General features: G+C 37.3%; 2 protein-coding genes across 2 annotated transcripts; both read left to right on the top strand.

Annotated features, from left to right (window-relative positions):
* The first annotated feature begins 10,256 nt into the window (after nt 1–10,256).
* Nucleotides 10,257–13,457, top strand: LOC137101946 (cannabinoid receptor type 1B-like). The gene is made up of 2 exons (XM_067480946.1): nt 10,257–10,400; nt 11,193–13,457. Exon 2 carries the CDS (start codon nt 11,269–11,271, stop codon nt 12,697–12,699), a length of 1,431 nt encoding a protein of 476 aa, XP_067337047.1. The 5' UTR covers nt 10,257–10,400; nt 11,193–11,268; the 3' UTR covers nt 12,700–13,457.
* A 1,725-nt stretch (nt 13,458–15,182) lies between these two features.
* LOC137101222 (akirin-2-like) lies at nt 15,183–17,737 on the top strand. Its single transcript, XM_067479343.1, has 6 exons — nt 15,183–15,367; nt 15,678–15,854; nt 16,046–16,189; nt 16,282–16,431; nt 16,898–16,969; nt 17,124–17,737. The coding sequence occupies exons 2-6, from the start codon at nt 15,680–15,682 to the stop codon at nt 17,132–17,134; spliced, it is 552 nt and encodes a 183-aa protein (XP_067335444.1). The 5' UTR covers nt 15,183–15,367; nt 15,678–15,679; the 3' UTR covers nt 17,135–17,737.
* Nucleotides 17,738–18,296: the final 559 nt, after the last annotated feature.

Below are 18,296 nucleotides of genomic sequence, written 5' to 3'. Positions count from 1 at the left end.
AGAAACAAACTATACAACCTTTGACAATTATGTTGTTTCCTATAAAGATAATGTTAAAAATCTTGTTATTTTTGACTCTGCTCCCTCTTTTGATCATCACATTAAGGATATCACCCAAGCTGTCCTAAACTAAATATTTTCTGTCTTTCACTGACAGTGATACATTAATTTATTAAATATCTAGGCTGGATTACTGCAATGTATTGTTAGTTTTACCATATTCGTTCTTTAGAATCCTCCGAATGGTTCAAAACAGTACAGCTTCCACTGGCCTCCTGTACAAGTTAGATCTGATCTAAAGGTGCTGCTATTGACTTTTAAGATTTTAAATGGCATGGCACCAAAATGTCTGGCAGAGTTATTAAATCCCCATGTTCCATCTAGACTTCCAGAGTTAAGAAAAGATCCGTTTGTGAAGGAATAATTTTCCAGCAACTATTAGTCAAATACTCTTTGAACACGAAACTAGAAACCTTTTTATATATGCTGCCACCTAATTTTTACTACATGATTTATTGACTTTTATGTATTTGCTTTTATTATTTATCAACTTTTTGTATTGTTTTAAATTGTACTGTTTTGATAAAAAATGTTTTGCTTTAGTGGGCATAGTTGCTTGTAACAAGTCTCTGATGCACAGACGCTTATATGTCTTACAGTAATAAAGCCTATCACTATTATTATTGTTACTAATATTATTATTATTAATATTATTATTACACATTCTGACATGTAAAAGATAATGCTCTCTGTGTGTATGCCTGAGCACTCTCTCATTGTCCTTCCATTTCTTCACATTCATGAGCTCGCCAACATGTCAGGGAGAAAGCTTGAGTGTTAATTGGAAGCGCTCCCCAGGGAACTCGTGGGCGTCTTCCTTGTCCTCTGTGTTTATCGGCTAATGTGATTGCCACGGCTCTCTTAGATTCATAGTTAGTCCTGAATAATGAACATAGTTAATATTCCTTTCAGATATTTGTGACCTGTTGGGCATGAATAATAGCAAACAAAAAAATTAAATGTCTGTTGACACAACTGGATTGGTCGTCTGTTGTATTTCTAATGTCGTTTTTGTTGTGGAGTGAAATGCACCCAGCTTGTAAGGCCCTCACTTGTAGGGTCTTAATGTTTAACAGAACCTCTTCAAAATCATTTTCATTATGAAAAAGTGTGGTTTTAAAGGAATGGTTCAACATTTTAGACAACACACTTTTTCACATTTTTGAGAAGAGTCAGAAGAAACATAATACTGCCAGGAAGTGGTTAGAATAGACAATCGGTTGCTAGATTTAGCTTAATATCTACCCTACAGGGAGGGATCTCAATCTTTCCAAACAACTCTCTTTTGAAAAAAGCTAATCTGTTATAAAATTGTGGGGTTTTCAGGGATAATTTTTTGGGTACTTGCTTATAATTATAATAATTATTATTGTTAGATTATTTTCTTTCTCACAAAGAAAGTTAGATACTGTACTGCTGTAAATGTGGCAGTCAGCAGTCAGGGAAAAACAGATTTCCTCAACAGATTACTGAAGTCTTGGTTAGCTCTTTATCTTTCATCAGTCTTTCTCAGCAAATAAAGCTGTTGTTGGGGGGTTTTGTGACCCTCTTTCCACAGTTTCTAACATGCTTATTATCCTTAAACATTTTTTGTGAGCATAGAAAAAACTACAAAATGCATAGGCAGAGCCAGTTGTTTCTTTCTCTTGCCTTTGCACTTAGCTGAGTTAATCAGCAGCTGCCATAATGTTTATTTTTTTAGTGTTTTTGAGACTGAACCCACTGAACATGGACACTTTCAGTACATGTCTCTTAGTGTCTTCTTGACCTAATTCTCATAGCTGATCAAGCATCTCTGCTTGGCTCAGTAGTGTAATCAGTATTTCAGTGAGTTGGAAAAAAAAACAGTTGGAATTTCTGATTAATTTCACTCGACAAAGCTTTGATTTAGCCTAACTTGTAATATACCTTATTTCTACCATGCTGACTACAAACCCTTAGGATGTATTTCTGAAGCAGAGAAGTGAAATCTTTCCATGCATGAATGACACACACAGATGAAACAGCTGAAGTGAGATAATGTGCACTCAGGACATTGCTTTTGTCAAATTTGATTTTGCAGACGATACTGTCACAAGAAACTAATCATAATTTTTTTGTCATTTGTTTTGATCTTATGTATGATGATTAAACACAAGCCTGATGTCTCTGAGTGATAGGGTGTTCAAACTGAGAAAATAACCAAATTATTATTACAATGCATGTTTATTTAAATGATATGAATCAGTAATATTTAGCAGACAAACAAATGTAAACATACCCCCCACAATACTGTGTCACTTTGTATATACGCTACACACAACTGAACTATAAAAAGTTAATACACTAAACTAACTATAGATTTGACCAGACACTGTACAGTTCTATGATTATTATTTCCTTTTTGAAAATTGTGTAGTGTGAAAATACTGTATCAATTATAATGCATTAGTTTTCAGTTCAGTAAATACAAATTGAAATGATTATTGAACTGGATGTTACTGTAGCTGTAATTTACACAAAACTCACTAAACTGGCATTTGATTACCCTCGACGACTCGGCCATAAAACAATCAGACAATCATCAAACAGGATGTGAAGACAAGGTTACTCACCACAGGATGCTGTTCACAGTCTGATTAAAATGGGAGGCAGCAGTCTCAGAAATAGAATCTATTATAAAAATGTTTCCTGCTTTTGTCTAATCACTAATTATTTCTCCAAAACATAGCTTAATGCCAGCTTGATTTAAACACACAATAATGATAAATGCAAAATGTGTCCAGTGCTTTTTATCTATTTTCACCAGCAGAAGTGTGATCAGGATATTGGGCCATTGATCTTTCACATAGCATGACATAAATACAGATAATTATGCAGATAGTTCATCTTTAACGTGTTTTATTTTTATTTACTCGGTTTTATTGGTATTTTACTTTTTCTATTGTCTATCTTCTCCTAGTTCTGTGTTGACAGAATATTAGCAAAGTACTGTGTCTTGCAGGCCGTCATCTAAACCATTTTTAATCCGATAAATAAAACATAAATACATAAATTAAAAAAAAGGCATAAAATCACATGTATTGCTATAAGCCCCAGGACCTAAAGATGAAAATGTCACAAATGTATTGACTGAGGTGGCCTGAAAATTTACTTTGGGCATTTGTTTCTTCCAGTGATAATCCTTTTCATTTAAGCAGAAACTAGCATCACTATCAGCCCAAAGATCTTCATGTAATGAGCAGATTATCAAACAATTTACTGAACACATTCCTGTTCACCATAATATGAAATCAGAATGTAAATAGAGGGGCGGCTGTATATCAGTTGGTAAGTCAGTCATCCAACTGAGCTGGTTCCTGGTCTCTCCTGGCTATGTGTTGAAGTGTCCTTGTGCAAGACACTGAGCTCCAAGTCGCTCCCGATGGGTCAGGTCAGCCCCTTCCATGGCAGACACCATCATTGGTGTGTGAGTGGCTGTGTGAATGGGTGAATGAGAAGCAACATTGTAAAGCACTTTGGATAAAAGTGCTATATAAGCAGAGCATTTACCATTTAAAATTTTTCTAGCTTCCATCTTATTCCACCTTTGGCAAAACTATCACATTTCCATCTCACTTAGTTTACTTGGGTGAACACCTTTGATTATAATGATGCCACAGTCTGGCACCACCCTGAGGATAGACTTCTCATTATGTTTTTTGTTGAACAACATTGTGTGGCTTGTTTTTCTGACAGTTGTCTGCATTTTCTTTTTTTATGCTTTCAGGTTTAAGGTAAATAAAACATAGAAACATAGAAAGACAAGCAGAACAAAACAGATGTGCTTTCAAACTCTACCTTTCATTCAACACCTGCATAGAATCTTCTGCCACTCTTTGCAGCTCTGTGTTTATCTTTTTTTCAGCAACACCAAGGCTGCTTTTTATATCTGGAAGGTGTGCTCCTTTTTGAACTAATTTGCTGAACTGAATTTGCTGAATTTGCTTTATTTTGCTACAAATAATAGCATTATTCATGTTAACAGAAGTAACATACAATGTCACACATAGACACAAGTCTTTTACCAAGATGTTATGAATATGGATCACATAGCTGTTATTTTAAAGAAAAGTGTTGATGCTCTAAAACAGAAGCAGATGGCTGTTTGAACAGAAATCTCACCAAAACAACGTATTACTAATATGTTTATAGTGTTTATTGAGACTGTACATGAATTCCATTTTCTATTGATTATGGTCAAAACCTCTGAGATTTAATATAACAATATTAGTCTGTCTCAAGATCCCAAAGCTCATACATCAAAGAAGTAATTTAGAAGCCTCCTCTGATGTCGCTGACCTTCTAACATTTACTGTGTCACACATTAACACAGTCACACGGAGGCTTGGCAGAGAAAACTGTGAGATGCCCAGAACATATCAGATTCAGAGTGTGAAAGATCAAAATAAAATAGATAAATGCTGATTTTGTTTTTGTGGGAACAGGTGTCGCTGCATGACACATCATTAATCAATCTCAAACTTAACAATGATCCCCCAACTCTGGTGGTCATGACCTTTGACCTCAATAGCAAACATGTATTTGAGAGAGACTGATGAGGTTTGAACTGACATGAACCCGACGACTGGGTTAAACGTAGTGTTCAGTGTGTTATTTTTTTGTTTGTTTTTTGTTTCTGCAACAACTATGCCTGTGGATTAGATTGTTGTTGTTTTTGTTGTTGTTGTTGTTGCACTGTAGGTTTTGGTCTTTTACTTTGTAGGATTTGCTAACGATGAAAAGTGTAGATTATAACCAACCACAGCTATCAGCATTACAGATGGTTTCCAGTTTATCTCAGGTTCTGCACAATCTTGAAGGAAGACAGGAAAGGGGATATGGATGGCAGACAGGCAAACACCATCAGTAAAAAATCAGAAAATACAATTTGGGCTTAAAGGATCACAACAATCCTCATGTGGTAACACACTGAACACCACACATTCAGCCACTACTGTTCAAATACCATTTCCACAATAGTGTAAAACAAGTTTCAATGCATCAACAATGCATGTATCACCATGTAGTTAAGGTTATGGATGTCCGTGGCACAAAATCAACTAGACAAATATGGTTATGATATGGGCTAAAGAAGGAGTACTTCATTGGTGTTAGATAGGCTGTGTGTTCATTGTTACAACAACAACAAAAAATACAGTCCCAGTTTCAAATAAAACATAAATAACAGTAAGATTGAAATAACTAACAATATGTCCCATTCTTGAGTTTCCCACCCGACCTCCCAACCTTCTTCCTGTGTGGACTTCAATCCATGTCACCTTGCTGCCTCTTAATTACAGCCATTAGAGGTTACAGTACCTAAAACAAAAATATAACCATGTATTATAATCAGTTGCTAGCACAGATGACCCAACTGGTCATGTTTTGCAGTTGTAGTGTAGCAGAGTCTCCATGGTGATGCATCTGAAAGGCACCGATTTCTACAGTCTCATCAGCTTGTAAGTCAGAAATAACATTCATAATTGTTTCTATCTGGAAACAAAAGAATAGTTGTCTGCAGGATTTCACTGTTATTACTTGAGGAATGGATGAGAAATGTGTTGTGTAGTAATTCAAGCAGTTAAGTGGAAGAAACAAGAGTAAAACAAGAGAATAACAGAAACTTTAAAATGGCCAGAATCATTATCTTGTAATTACATATGAATGCCTACAGAAAAATCACCTCCAACAAATAACATCTTAGAACAAGGGAGGAATAGTGAGAAACTAAAACTAATATTTCTTTTACTAAACTCGTTACAAAAATACATTGTTACCAAATTTCTATTTTTTACCCTGACAACAAAAAAGTAAAACCAAATCACCAGTACAAATTGATGCAGTGTTGGGATTGTGTACCAGAACCTTTCCAGATATGTTTAACTGGGAGCTGAAATGTCATTGCTGCTGTTTTTCATCTTTGACCTCAACCTTTTTACCAAAAAGGTCTTGGCATATAGCTGATGTGATATTATCATTATGAACATCATGTGGATGTAAAGGTTCACAGATAATGGTTTGGACAAGAATCAAAAAGTATCGGTTTGCCACATAAACATTTAGGCCTGGAAGTGGGGAGCCATAAATAGAAAGATCAAGAGAAAATGACAGACTAAACAGAGAGAAAAGAAACTATTAGAATCAGATAATGATTTTGTTTTTCTTTTATGACTCAAATGTGGTTCTGCTGACTATTTCAGACACAAGCCTCCAATGTGACCGACAGTCAATGCTATTGTAAAGCTTTTGGTGCAGCTGAGGGATGAAGAAAGATTCAAATGGCTCTTTGCTATTAAACACAATTGTATTTGGAGAAATCATATATTATAATGTTTTTTTTTCTGCAGCAAATGCAACAGTATCAAAACTTGGTGCTCTGTGCATTGTGTAAGAAATAGAAATAATACATAATGAAAGATATTAACTTTTTCAAAAACAAAAAAGGCTTCTGCAAAGATCAAGAGACAGAAGAAAACAAATCTGACCATGAAATACAAGAAAACTATTCTCAAATCAAATTGTTTGTTCTATAATGTCAACTCATTTGTGGTAGAGTCTTCATCCTGCTAAAAGCTGATGCAAAGAGTGTGTTCATGATGAAAGAACTCTTTCGTGATGTGAGAGCAAAATTGTTTGCTGAATCCATTTGCCAGTAATGGGAGAGTAAAAATGAAGGTGTGATTGGAATGATAATGGATAAGTACTGTGGTGGCTAAGAAATGTGTTCACATTATATATCAAGCACAGATGTAGGAATCAAGGTCAAACTTTGATATGCTGACAAGCAGCAGTAGTGGAGAACATTATGACAATACAGTTGTGCATTACTGGGTGAATATTTTTCTAAGCTTCAACACTTCCTAGTTCTTCTCCAACAATGCAAAAGACAATTTAATTATTTTACACTATCTGAAGCTGTCATTTTATACTTATATTATAATATTACTAGTATGAATGCAAAATATGTCACCATAAATATATACAGTGAAAGAAAGTCTAGTCTAGTTGCCATGACTCAACAAATGGCCCCATCTCGATGACTGGGAGCTTTTAAAGATTACTTTAAACTAGCTTCAAGCACATTTCCCATCATTGACATTGACGTACAACAAACACTGAAGGTTTAAAAATGTCAGATATAACCATTACTGGGAGGAAGAAGGTGAACAGCTAAAAATAAATTCAATTTCACAACTCCTCTTCTTCCTGACAGAAATGGACCCTGTGATTACAGGTTAAGTGACTGTGTCGTGGCTGTCAGGTCCATTTGGGCTTTCTCGTCAGTCTGTGAAGCTCTGCAGCTGGGTGTAGGACAAACCTGTGGCACTAGAACTTGAGTCCAGAATACACTTTGGGCTCTGGCTGCAGTTTTATGAACTGGAGTATGACCTCAAAAGTATGACTACTGCAAGTACTCTGTCTTCTTCATAAAATATCATCGAGAATAACACAACTGCCTGAGTAATTCATCTGTGCCTGTAGCATTCATTTGCATAGTATTTGCACAAGTGAGCATTCACTGAACCACCAGCTAAGTGTTGCTGATTACCGCTGTGTTCTGCTGAGATAATAAAGGTCTTTAAATGACTAAATGGTGCATGAAGGAGATTGTACCCACTGACCGTTACACTGTTAGTCTGTCTGTCTGTTCTAAAGATTCACCAATATGGCAGCAGAAATTCATGCACAGCAAATGATTAACCAAATGACAAATTGTAAATTGCTAATCATGAATAAAAGCCAGTGGATTACACTCATAACTTTGCATTGTCTGGCTTTTTATGCTGTCAAGTTTTGATATAGACAGTTTGGTCTTTTTCAATCCAAGTGTGATAGAGTCACAGAAGGCACTGAGTCACAACTTTTTAAAATCATTTTATGGTGTGTTGTTCCTGCGAGGAAGATCAATGCAGAAAATCCTATGCAGGAGAGAAAAATAATTGAGGGGAATTATGTCCCTCGGCTTCAAAATTATTTCTCTGATGGTGCTTCCTGGGTGCGGAGCTGTTAGTTCAATTAAAAGTCTTTGAAAAATGGATCAACAAACACCTTTCATTTGCCTAATGAAGCCAGGTTGATACATGTAATCACCTGATGAAGGGTCTTGAGGGTGCGGGTGAATGATGGCTGATGATAGGTGATGATGCACATAAATCTTCTTTACACGAGATGGAGAAACACAAAACATATATTTAGGTTAGATTACATTTAGACTTTTTCTACTTGCTGAATTAGTTTGACATGAACTCAGTTTCATTTTGCAGCACCACCTTGGCTACAGTATGAAGTGTCTACAGCTGGGGAGGAACAGACTATAGAAGTGGCAGATTAGGAAATGGTTCAGAGCTGTCACAGTCCAGCTACAACCTCCTCCCCTTCTGTCTTTATGTGCTTCCCATCTTCACCCTCCTGCTCTCCCCCTTCCCCACTCCCTTTTTCCAGCCCCTCAGTAGAGACAGACAGCCTGCTTTAAAGTCTGGTCTGGTAACAAATTGTGTAACCACTACATTGTGTTTATTCGATACCAAATGCTTCTGGTAGCATGAACACAAATAACAAAAGTGTTATATGTGCAGTAGCTACAAAATCTATGTTTTACAGAAATATTTATATTTTGGATGTAAAGGTTTTTCTTGAGTGTGTCTAATTTGAAGGACTTGAGTCTGTGAGGCTTTGCAGTTATTCCACGATGCAGGCAGCCACTCAAATAATGGTTTACAGTAAATGGAGAAGGATCAATATTAAATGAGATGGTGGTTGTGTGTTTTATGGGGATGAGGCTAAACTTCAAAAACGTTATGTTTCAGCCCCTACAGACGCATTTTTTCATCACAGACTGCTTTGTCTTAAAAACAAATCTCTGTCACTGGCACTTTGGTAAGAATGACACTGAAATAATTATGATAATTACTATAATGGATGTGGATTGCTGTACTCTGCCTGCTGATTTGAGAGATGATGGATGTTGCTTTAAATCCAAAACCACATTAAAACTTTATCCCGATCAAAAGTAAAATACCAGAGGACAGAGAAACAGAAGTCTCTTTACATGCATCTTAATCAATTATAGACGTACTCCACAATCACTGCTCACTAATAAGAGGTTTCACTCACACTGCCTATCAGTGTAAACTATCTTCATGAAAAGGACATATTGGTTATACTGTTCTGCCACAAATGATCAATGCCTGCTTGAATCTGCTTCCAGTGGAGCATAACAAGTGTTTAGTAATTAGTTGGATGACTCCTCAGCCTCTTCTGTTATGCCAGAACTGGAGGCAGTGGCATCATGTGCTATGCCGTTCATTGTTTTCCCATGATGTTCCCATCGTGCATTGCCAAATGTCATGTATTTTCCACAAGAAGATACATGTAATTTGGTAGATAGCTGCAGTGGGAGTGCATAGTGGAAATAATTGCGCAGCTGCTCAGGACAGGAAAAGGACTCTTAATAGTGTGTGCATGTGACCCTCAACTGCAATAAATAGATAAATTAGTGAAGGATACTGAAATTGGGCTGTTCCTTTTGCACAAAAATGACACAAGTTCTCTGTTTATCTCATTATCAGCAAGAGATTACTGTCTACAAGCCATGCTAAAGTAAAATAATTATTCTACATGCAAACTTTTACTGAAGTTAGCATATAGAAATATCGGCAATAAATGTAAGTTCTTGTAGATTGTCAAGTTGATTTTATAAAATGTATAACAGTGCATAATAATTGGTTGTTTAATGTTTATTTATTCGGGACAGTGCACATATCAACATTGATGTGGACTACATCAGTGGAAATTAGTCGGGGTTAGCTCCCGGCTAATTTACACCTATAGTCCAGAACAAATCAAAACCGGCAAATACAAAAAAAAAGTATTAATATTAACTAGACAAATTACAGCATTCTGTACATTTTTCTATTACATTTTGTTCATTCATAATCAGCAGAAAAACATGGAATAGTTCCACAACTGCTAAACAACAATGCCTCATGTATATATAAGTTCAGAAGAAATAATGAAAATTATTTCATAGTGTTGATGAAAATAGGGAAGTGAATCAAATGTAAACAAGGCCCAAGGTGTGGGTGACGCTCAGAGATGCGCTTCCTGCGCTCAAACACCTCAGACCACGTGACCAGCAGCACAAAGCGGAGCCTTATAACCGCCCCCCTCCCACAAACACACACCGGCTGCCTGCCTGGCTGTACTGTAGTTGACATTGAAACTATCTGGGGAGTGAACACGGGACAAATCCACCGATAAATCATCCAAACAACATCAACGGATCCACTGAGCGGCACTGCGACAGTTTTAAAACCAAGGTACGTGTTTTTTCTGTTTGAAAAATCATTTTGCTCGTGCTTGTTTTCTTTCTCTTTATTGATGGATTTATTATATTATATTTGAATATTTGAATAATATCATAATCGCCCGACTAAACACCCAGCTTTAATTCTGACACAAACTTGTCTACTGAGACAACTAAAATATATATATATATATATATATATATATATATATATATATATATATATATATATATATATATATATATATATATATATATATATATATATATATATGTGTGTGTGGTTTTTCAAACTTAAACGTGTTTCATTCGCATCGGGTCACGTCGCGTTCCTCTGCTAATCAACTCTGTTCTCCCTTAGAAAACGTCCTTCTATTAATCTAACTATTAATAATTAATATCGTCATTTATATCATTACTGGCATCAAAATGTTAATGAGTCGTTTGACATATAGGTGGACGTTTTATCTTTTTCTCCCTTGATGCCTAATTAATTTGGTGATTATTGAGAAAAAAACATCTTAATGCTTAATGACCTCCTTTAATTAATAAGAAAGCCCTTGGTGTCCTACATACTTAATTCAGATTCCCCTGAGGCTACACAGGTTTGTCATCAACTGTTCAGTTTCCCACTATTGTCTGGGATGCATCTGGTCTGGAGTCAGCTGGCAAGTGCACAGATTCCCCTCAGTATCTCAGAGGAACAACTTAATATTTCTGCCATATTAATAGACATTGATGACTTAAATGTGAGAGGGTGTATTTTTACATTTTTCACTAATACTTTCTTCTTCTTTTTTCATAGATGTCATTTTGTTTGACTCTAATGCTGTTTCAGCACATACCTCTCCACTGAGCATCTCTACATTCAGGAACCAGCCATGAATTTGGCTTTGCACAGGATAGCAGGCACCACAATGAGCACTTTAGCAACAGGTTTCCAGCATCTCAGCTTCAACGATGCCAGCTACGACGATCGCTCCATCTACTCGACTCCAATCAAGAATGGATTCCATGTTGACAAACGTTCCTTTGCCTCAATTAGCAACTCCTTGCCTGGACTTATCCCTGGGAATAAGGAGGGGATTTATAGCGGCCTCACTCCGATTTTCCCTACCAACATATCTGACTTTGTGCAGGGGAATGGTACCCCTGTGGAAGGTGGAGGGGAAGGAGCAGCGCAGTGTGGGGAAAACTTTGTGGACAATATGGAGTGTTTTATGATTCTCACTCCTGGTCAGCAGCTCGCAATTGCCATCTTGGCACTCACACTTGGTACATTTACTGTGCTGGAGAACCTCATGGTGCTGTGTGTGATCCTTCACTCTCAGACGCTTCGATCTCGACCTTCATACCACTTCATAGGCAGTCTGGCTGTGGCTGATCTGATAGGAAGTATAATTTTTGTCTACAGCTTTCTGGACTTTCACATTCTTCACAGGAAAGACAGTCCTAATATTTTCCTCTTCAAGCTGGCTGGGGTCATTGCCTCTTTTACTGCCTCTGTAGGGAGTTTGTTTCTCACTGCGATTGACCGCTACATCTCCATCCACAGGCCAATGGCATATAAACACATTGTCACAAAGACTAAAGCCATCATTGCCTTCAGTGTTATGTGGACAATTTCAATTGTCATCTCACTTCTGCCACTGCTGGGCTGGAACTGCAAGCGCCTCAATTCTGTCTGCTCAGATATTTTCCCCCTGATTGACCAGAAGTACCTAATGTTTTGGATTGGGATGACAAGCATCTTGGTCCTGTTCATCATCTATGCCTACATGTTCATCCTCTGGAAGTCCCACCACCACTCTGTCCGTATGCTGAGGCGCAGCTCCCAGAGGAGTGTGATTGTCTACACTGCAGAGGGGACTAAAGTGCAGACAGTGAGGCCCGAGCAGGCCCGGATGGACCTTCGCCTGGCTAAAACCCTGGTTCTGATACTCGTGGCCCTCATCATCTGTTGGGGCCCGCTTCTAGCCATCATGGTTTACGACCTCTTTGGGAAAGTGAACGATTTCATCAAGACCGTGTTTGCCTTTTGCAGCATGCTCTGCCTGCTTAACTCAACAGTAAACCCTGTGATCTACGCCATGAGGAGCAAGGACCTGCGCAGGGCCTTCCTCAACATCTGCCATATGTACCAGGGAGTGACGCAGCCTCTGGACAACAGTGCTGAGAGTGACTGGAACAGCAGGAGTGTGAGAGGCACAGCAGGTGGGGCAGGGAAGGATGGCTGTGGAAAGACTCAATTAAAAGTAGCCCAGGTTACTGTCTCTGGAGTAACGGAGACATGTACTGCAGAGCCGGTTTAAAAGGCAGGCTTCTCTGTTCAGGTACAACTGTGAAGTAAAGATACTGTTAAATAGTCTTTTTATTGCACTGCTTTGTGACTGTCAAATGTGCCAAAACATGACTTAGATGCAGCTGTTGCTTTGTCATTTTTAGTTTGGATGTGCAGAGAATTTTTCAGCTTAACATAGAAAAATATGACATTTCCTTTTGTCCATTCAATTTTCTCCCGTTAGCCTATAGCTTATCATAGCACTATTGTAGCAGTAATGCAAGGTGATCTGTGTCTGTCTGCCTGCAAAATGTGAGTTTCGAATGACAACACTGCTTATAAGTAAAATTATTAACTAAAAAGAAGCTATTAATGATTTTCGTAAGACCATGATATTGTGAAGTTTGGTAGTCATTTAGTTTTGTTGATTTTTTTTTTTTTTTTCTGTACTTGGAAAGCACAGTGTGGAGCCATATTTTGAAATATAAATGTCCTAATGATTAAAATGTCTGTAGTCTGTAGTGATTTGGGAATGTGATATTAGCGTATAACATGTGTACTTAAAACACAGTTACAACATTTTGTGGGAATCCTGTCCAAGTCGGCTGTGCCATCATGCTCTATAACTGTATAACTAAGAAAATAAGTTTAATAAATGTAGGACATTTGTCTATTTTTAATATAATTTTGTCAACATAGCTAGTTTTTGAAAAAAAACAACAAAAACAATAAAGTTTCCAAAAGCAATAACATCAGCAGCTGTGACTATTTTACAAGAATTTTATTTCGAGAATAAAAGTTTGTGTGTTCGTGTGTGTGTGGACTTTTAGCTGTGTTTCCTTTTCTAAGCAATGTTTATATGTTACACATTGTCAATGGTAAAACCCTAGTTTTGCTATGGACATTAAGAGCTTTTCAATCAGAGACATTTTTTTCTTTGTTCCCATATTGTTTGATTTCAGGTAAACCTTAAAACACAAATATATTCAGTTTTTACATGGGAAAAAAGTATATTTAAAAAGGTCAATGCAACTTATGACCACTTTGACCTTTAGGAAATCACTGGTTTATACATTTGCAAAATGCAAAACTTTGCATCCCCCTTCTTTGAAATGACTAAAATTAAAAATTAATATAACATTTATTGCACATTTAGCTAGCACAATTTTTCCTTTACCATTAGAAGTACCAAATACATCAAAGAGTATTCAAAAAAACAAACAATAGTAAATTTTGCAAAAGTTTGCATTCCACTTTGTGAAATTTTCTTTAATACTCTGTATGTCTCTCTCTGCCGTTATAATCGCCTTCAACCTTTTTGGGTACCATCTGAGCAGCGTTAGTTTCCTTTAAGGTGTAATTTTAGCCCATTCTTCAGGGTACAGTATAATTGTTCCAAGTCTGCCAGATTGCTTGGTTGTCTGCCATGTACAGCCTTCTTCAAATCTATCCACAGGTTTTCAATTAAATTGAAGTCTGGAAACTGGGAAGGCCATGGTAAAACATATACCTTATTCTCTTTTAATCGTTTCCTGAGTTGACTTTGTGCTTTGGATCATTGGATCATTGTCTTGTTGGAGGATCCACTGCTTCTTCATTCTTCGCTTTTGGACTGAATGTAGCTTTTGCTTTAAAATCATCTCTTATCTAAATGCCTGATGGTGACATAAACCCCAAAACATCAGCAAGCCTCCACCGTATTTGACTGTGGGAATGCTATTTCTCACTTCATAGGCAGTTTTTTTTTCTCACCATACAGACCTATATGAATTATGAGCAAATATTGGCCTCACCAGACTTCTTACAATTATTTCATTTGGTTTGTTCACATTCTCCTTAGCATACACTAAGCTGTCTGCCTCATGTCTAAAAGTAATCAGTGGCTTTGTGCCTATTTTCAGGTTATATTTCCCAAACAATCCAGACTTGTATAGACTATGCTTCACTGTGGAGATGCAGATTTTTGTTCCTGTTGCCTCTAAACACCTGTCAGGTCCTCTGCTGGTTGTTTTCTAAATTAGAGGCCTTATCTCGTAATTACAAGATCCCTTTCTCGTAATAAAAAGATCCATAAGGCCTCTAATTGTTTTTTCTCTGGTGAGTGCAATGTGCCGCTGAAGAAACTTGCCCAAGCTGAAAATGCATTAAGTTCTAGATTTATGGGGAAAAAAATTCCGCCATGTCAATGTATGGGGCCATAAACTGTGGAATAAGGCCAATTGTTTTTAGTTGTTTTTTTGTTCTGTTTTTTCGGTGTGTCACTGCCCTCCTGTGGAGAATAAGATATTGTTTTCATTATTTATTATGACCTGCTCAAATAAATGAATGGTGTTTTTGGCTTTATAGAAAAAAACAGGATCGATTTGAAGAGTATAACGTGACAAACTTAAATTAATTACATGTATTTGTACAGCCAGGAAGAGAAACATAAGCTTTTCAAATCTCATCTTCATCTCATTCCATATATTTCCCAGAATGCATTGTATCACATTTTGCACGTGACGTCACGAGCCGGAGCAGCAGACAGCAGCTTCTTGTTTTGGAAAAACAAGCCGCTACTCCGCGCTAGCTAGCTTCCCTATCTAAGGCGCACAGTTGGTTTTCAGCTGACTGGCTTCAACTTTTGGGAAGGAACTTTTGAGAACAGCAGTCGTTATTCAAGTGCTACGTTGTTAGATAGACGAAATTCCTTGTACAAGGTAAGAAACTGATTTTTTTCAAGCGCACACCAGAACACACTCTCCTACCAATGGTAGCTAAAGAGCTAACGTTAGCTTTGTTTTCTTTTTGATAATCGGCTAGCAAGCAAAGCTAATGTTAGCTTGCTAGCAGGCATTTAAAAGCTTGACTGCGCAGTATGCTTAGCATGTCTTCCTCAGCGAAGTACACTGACTTGTCGTGTCATGTTAAGTGTCCATGGTTACCAGTTATGCGAATCAATTATCATTACCACCCTATAATTGTCTTGTTTTCGTATTTCGCACCCCCTCTGCCTTAAACAAACCGAAGTCATGGCGTGTGGAGCCACCCTGAAGAGGACCAGGGATTTCGATCCGCTGATGAGTCCTGCTTCACCCAAAAGACGAAGATGCATCCCCGTCCCATCGGCCTCATCCTCATCCACTAGGAAGTATTTTAGCATGGAGCCCTCGCCCTTCGGGGAGTCGTCGTCAACACTTAGTGCAGGTAATGTAACTATTGTCGGCCAACTTGGCCTGTTTGGTGACCAGCCAGGCACTTGAGGTCTGTTAGCAACACGTTGTGGCACACTATAGCAAACCAGAAAACGAATACAGTGAGTTCCTTTGTTTGACAACTATATTGTCTTTACTGATAGACCTCATTCTGTCTGTTTTTGTTGTCATTTATTTCACTAGAACAAATCCTCAACAACATCAAGCAAGAGTACAAACGTGTTCAGAAGAGGAAGCATCTAGATGGAGGCTACCAACAGTCAGAATGCTGCTTTTCTCCAGAGTCCCCATCCCAGTCGTCTACTATGAATGTTTCCAGCATGCCAGGTCAGTTAGCTAACATAGACTGCATGCACAGAAGAGGATGTGTAATCACTAAAACCACACATGTCATGATTATATTTTATTGTCTTGTTCAGGGACATCCTGTGGAGGCATTTCTCCCACTAGAAAAGAACAGCCATTATTCACTCTCAGACAGGTTGGAATGATCTGTGAGCGCCTGCTGAAAGAAAGGGAAGAAAAAGTGCGAGAGGAATATGAGGAGACCATGACCTCCAAACTGGCAGGTTGGTATGCTTTAAGCAAGAACATTTTTCTGTGACACAGAACAACATTAACACATAATCGGGTAATGAATTAGGTTTTATTTAGTCATACTTTAGTCAAGTATTAATTATGCTGTTTGACTAATTATCACAATCTACAGGCTAGGAAGTTTGCATTTTCTGTTGCTGCAGCAACTAATATTTATTATCCTGATAAAAGTACTGAGTGACAGCAGTGATTGTGAGTTGTATATGATAGTTATTAAATTATTGGAGATGCTGTTTTACCAAGCTTTGGTCAGTAAATATATGACCTGCTGTTATTTCCACATAAACCACATTTCAATAGCATGTTTACACAGTTTAAGTAATGCGGGTTATGTTACCTGTAGTCTGAATGCCTGTGAAAGTTATCAAATTAAACACCTTATTTCCATGAAGGAAAATGTCTTTTTTTTGACATATTCACTTTTCATGTATATTACAGAACAATATGACACCTTCATCAAATTCACACATGATCAGTTAATGCGAAGATTTGGCGAGCAACCTGCAAGCTGTAAGTTCTTTCAATTTTATCTTAAAATTGTTTCCATGTTTTACTGGCAAACTGTTTTGCTGAATAAGTCTTGGATCTAGGTTTGAATTCTGCCTTTGAAGTTTAACATAACAACTCTGGTTTTTGTATTTGATTTCATCTCCCTCTCCCCCAGATGTTTCCTGAGTGTGGGACAAAAATCCTTGCAAGACAGCCTTCTTTTGCTGCAAGCTATAATGTGATATCCCAAGAAAGAAAAAAGCTCATCAATGTAAGAGATTCAGTTTAGCTAGTTTAAATGAAACTTTTCTTACTGTGCCATATTTCTGTCTTTGGGCAAAAGTTTATATGAAGCTGTTGTAAGTTGTTACCACTCTGTTGTAAGCAACTACTAGGTGCTTCCTAATGTAAATCCATGGACCCTATCAATACCAGTGGCCTAAGTTTTCTCCTGATGTAAGTGTATCTACCATTATTGCTCTTTTGTAATGATTCCCAGCATTCCATGCTTTGTCACTTGTTTCTGTTTGTTACATGTAAATAATATAATGCAGTGTACTTTTACACAAGGTTTGCTGGTCAATCTAAAAGCAAATGGAAGAAACACAGCTGAACATAGAGAATATGTTTGCAGTTTATCTTCTAGACATTGCTTTTTAAATTCAGCATAAAGTGGATTTTGTTTTTCTTTTAAGGTGTTTTATTTATTTTGACTTTTGTTTGGCTGGTATCAATTTGAAACCAAAATACCTATTGGAAGAAACAAATAAATCTTTTAGGGATTGACAATTGTTTTGGTGTATTTGGGACATTTCTATCAACTAATAATTTTACATTTAGTCCTTTGGCAGATGCTTTAATCCAAGGTGACTTACAAGTGAGGTGCAAGGCAAGCAAAAGTCTATCTAGGAGAAAACATCAAAGCAAACTGCTATCAGAAGAAGTTTCAGTTTCATGAGATGTAAGTGCAAGAAAGAGCAGAAATGTTTTATTTTTTAAAGTAGATTTTAGTGCATAGGAAGGTGTGGAAGGGTTCTGTTTTCAGCAGTTTTTGAAGATAGGCAGTGACTTTATTTGGCTTAACAGAAACCAAATTTACCAAGAAATCAGTTCTGTGAGAACTAGCTTGAAATCAACAAACTTAATACCATTTTCAGATGGTATCTGGTGAGCGAGCACCCAAAACCTGATGACTCTGGTAAAGCTCGTTTACCCTTGTGATCAAATTACAAATACCAAGTTATGGGAGAGATTCTTCACATTTCAGATCAGACAGAACAGGTCCATAAAACTTATTTAGCACCTGACATAATGGGACCATGAAGCGCAACTTCAAATTAACAGCTAT

Source organism: Channa argus, chromosome 16 (genome assembly GCF_033026475.1).
Source record: "Channa argus isolate prfri chromosome 16, Channa argus male v1.0, whole genome shotgun sequence".
In the NCBI taxonomy this organism is placed as follows: domain Eukaryota; kingdom Metazoa; phylum Chordata; class Actinopteri; order Anabantiformes; family Channidae; genus Channa; species Channa argus.
This window is presented reverse-complemented; position numbering and strand designations above follow the sequence as displayed.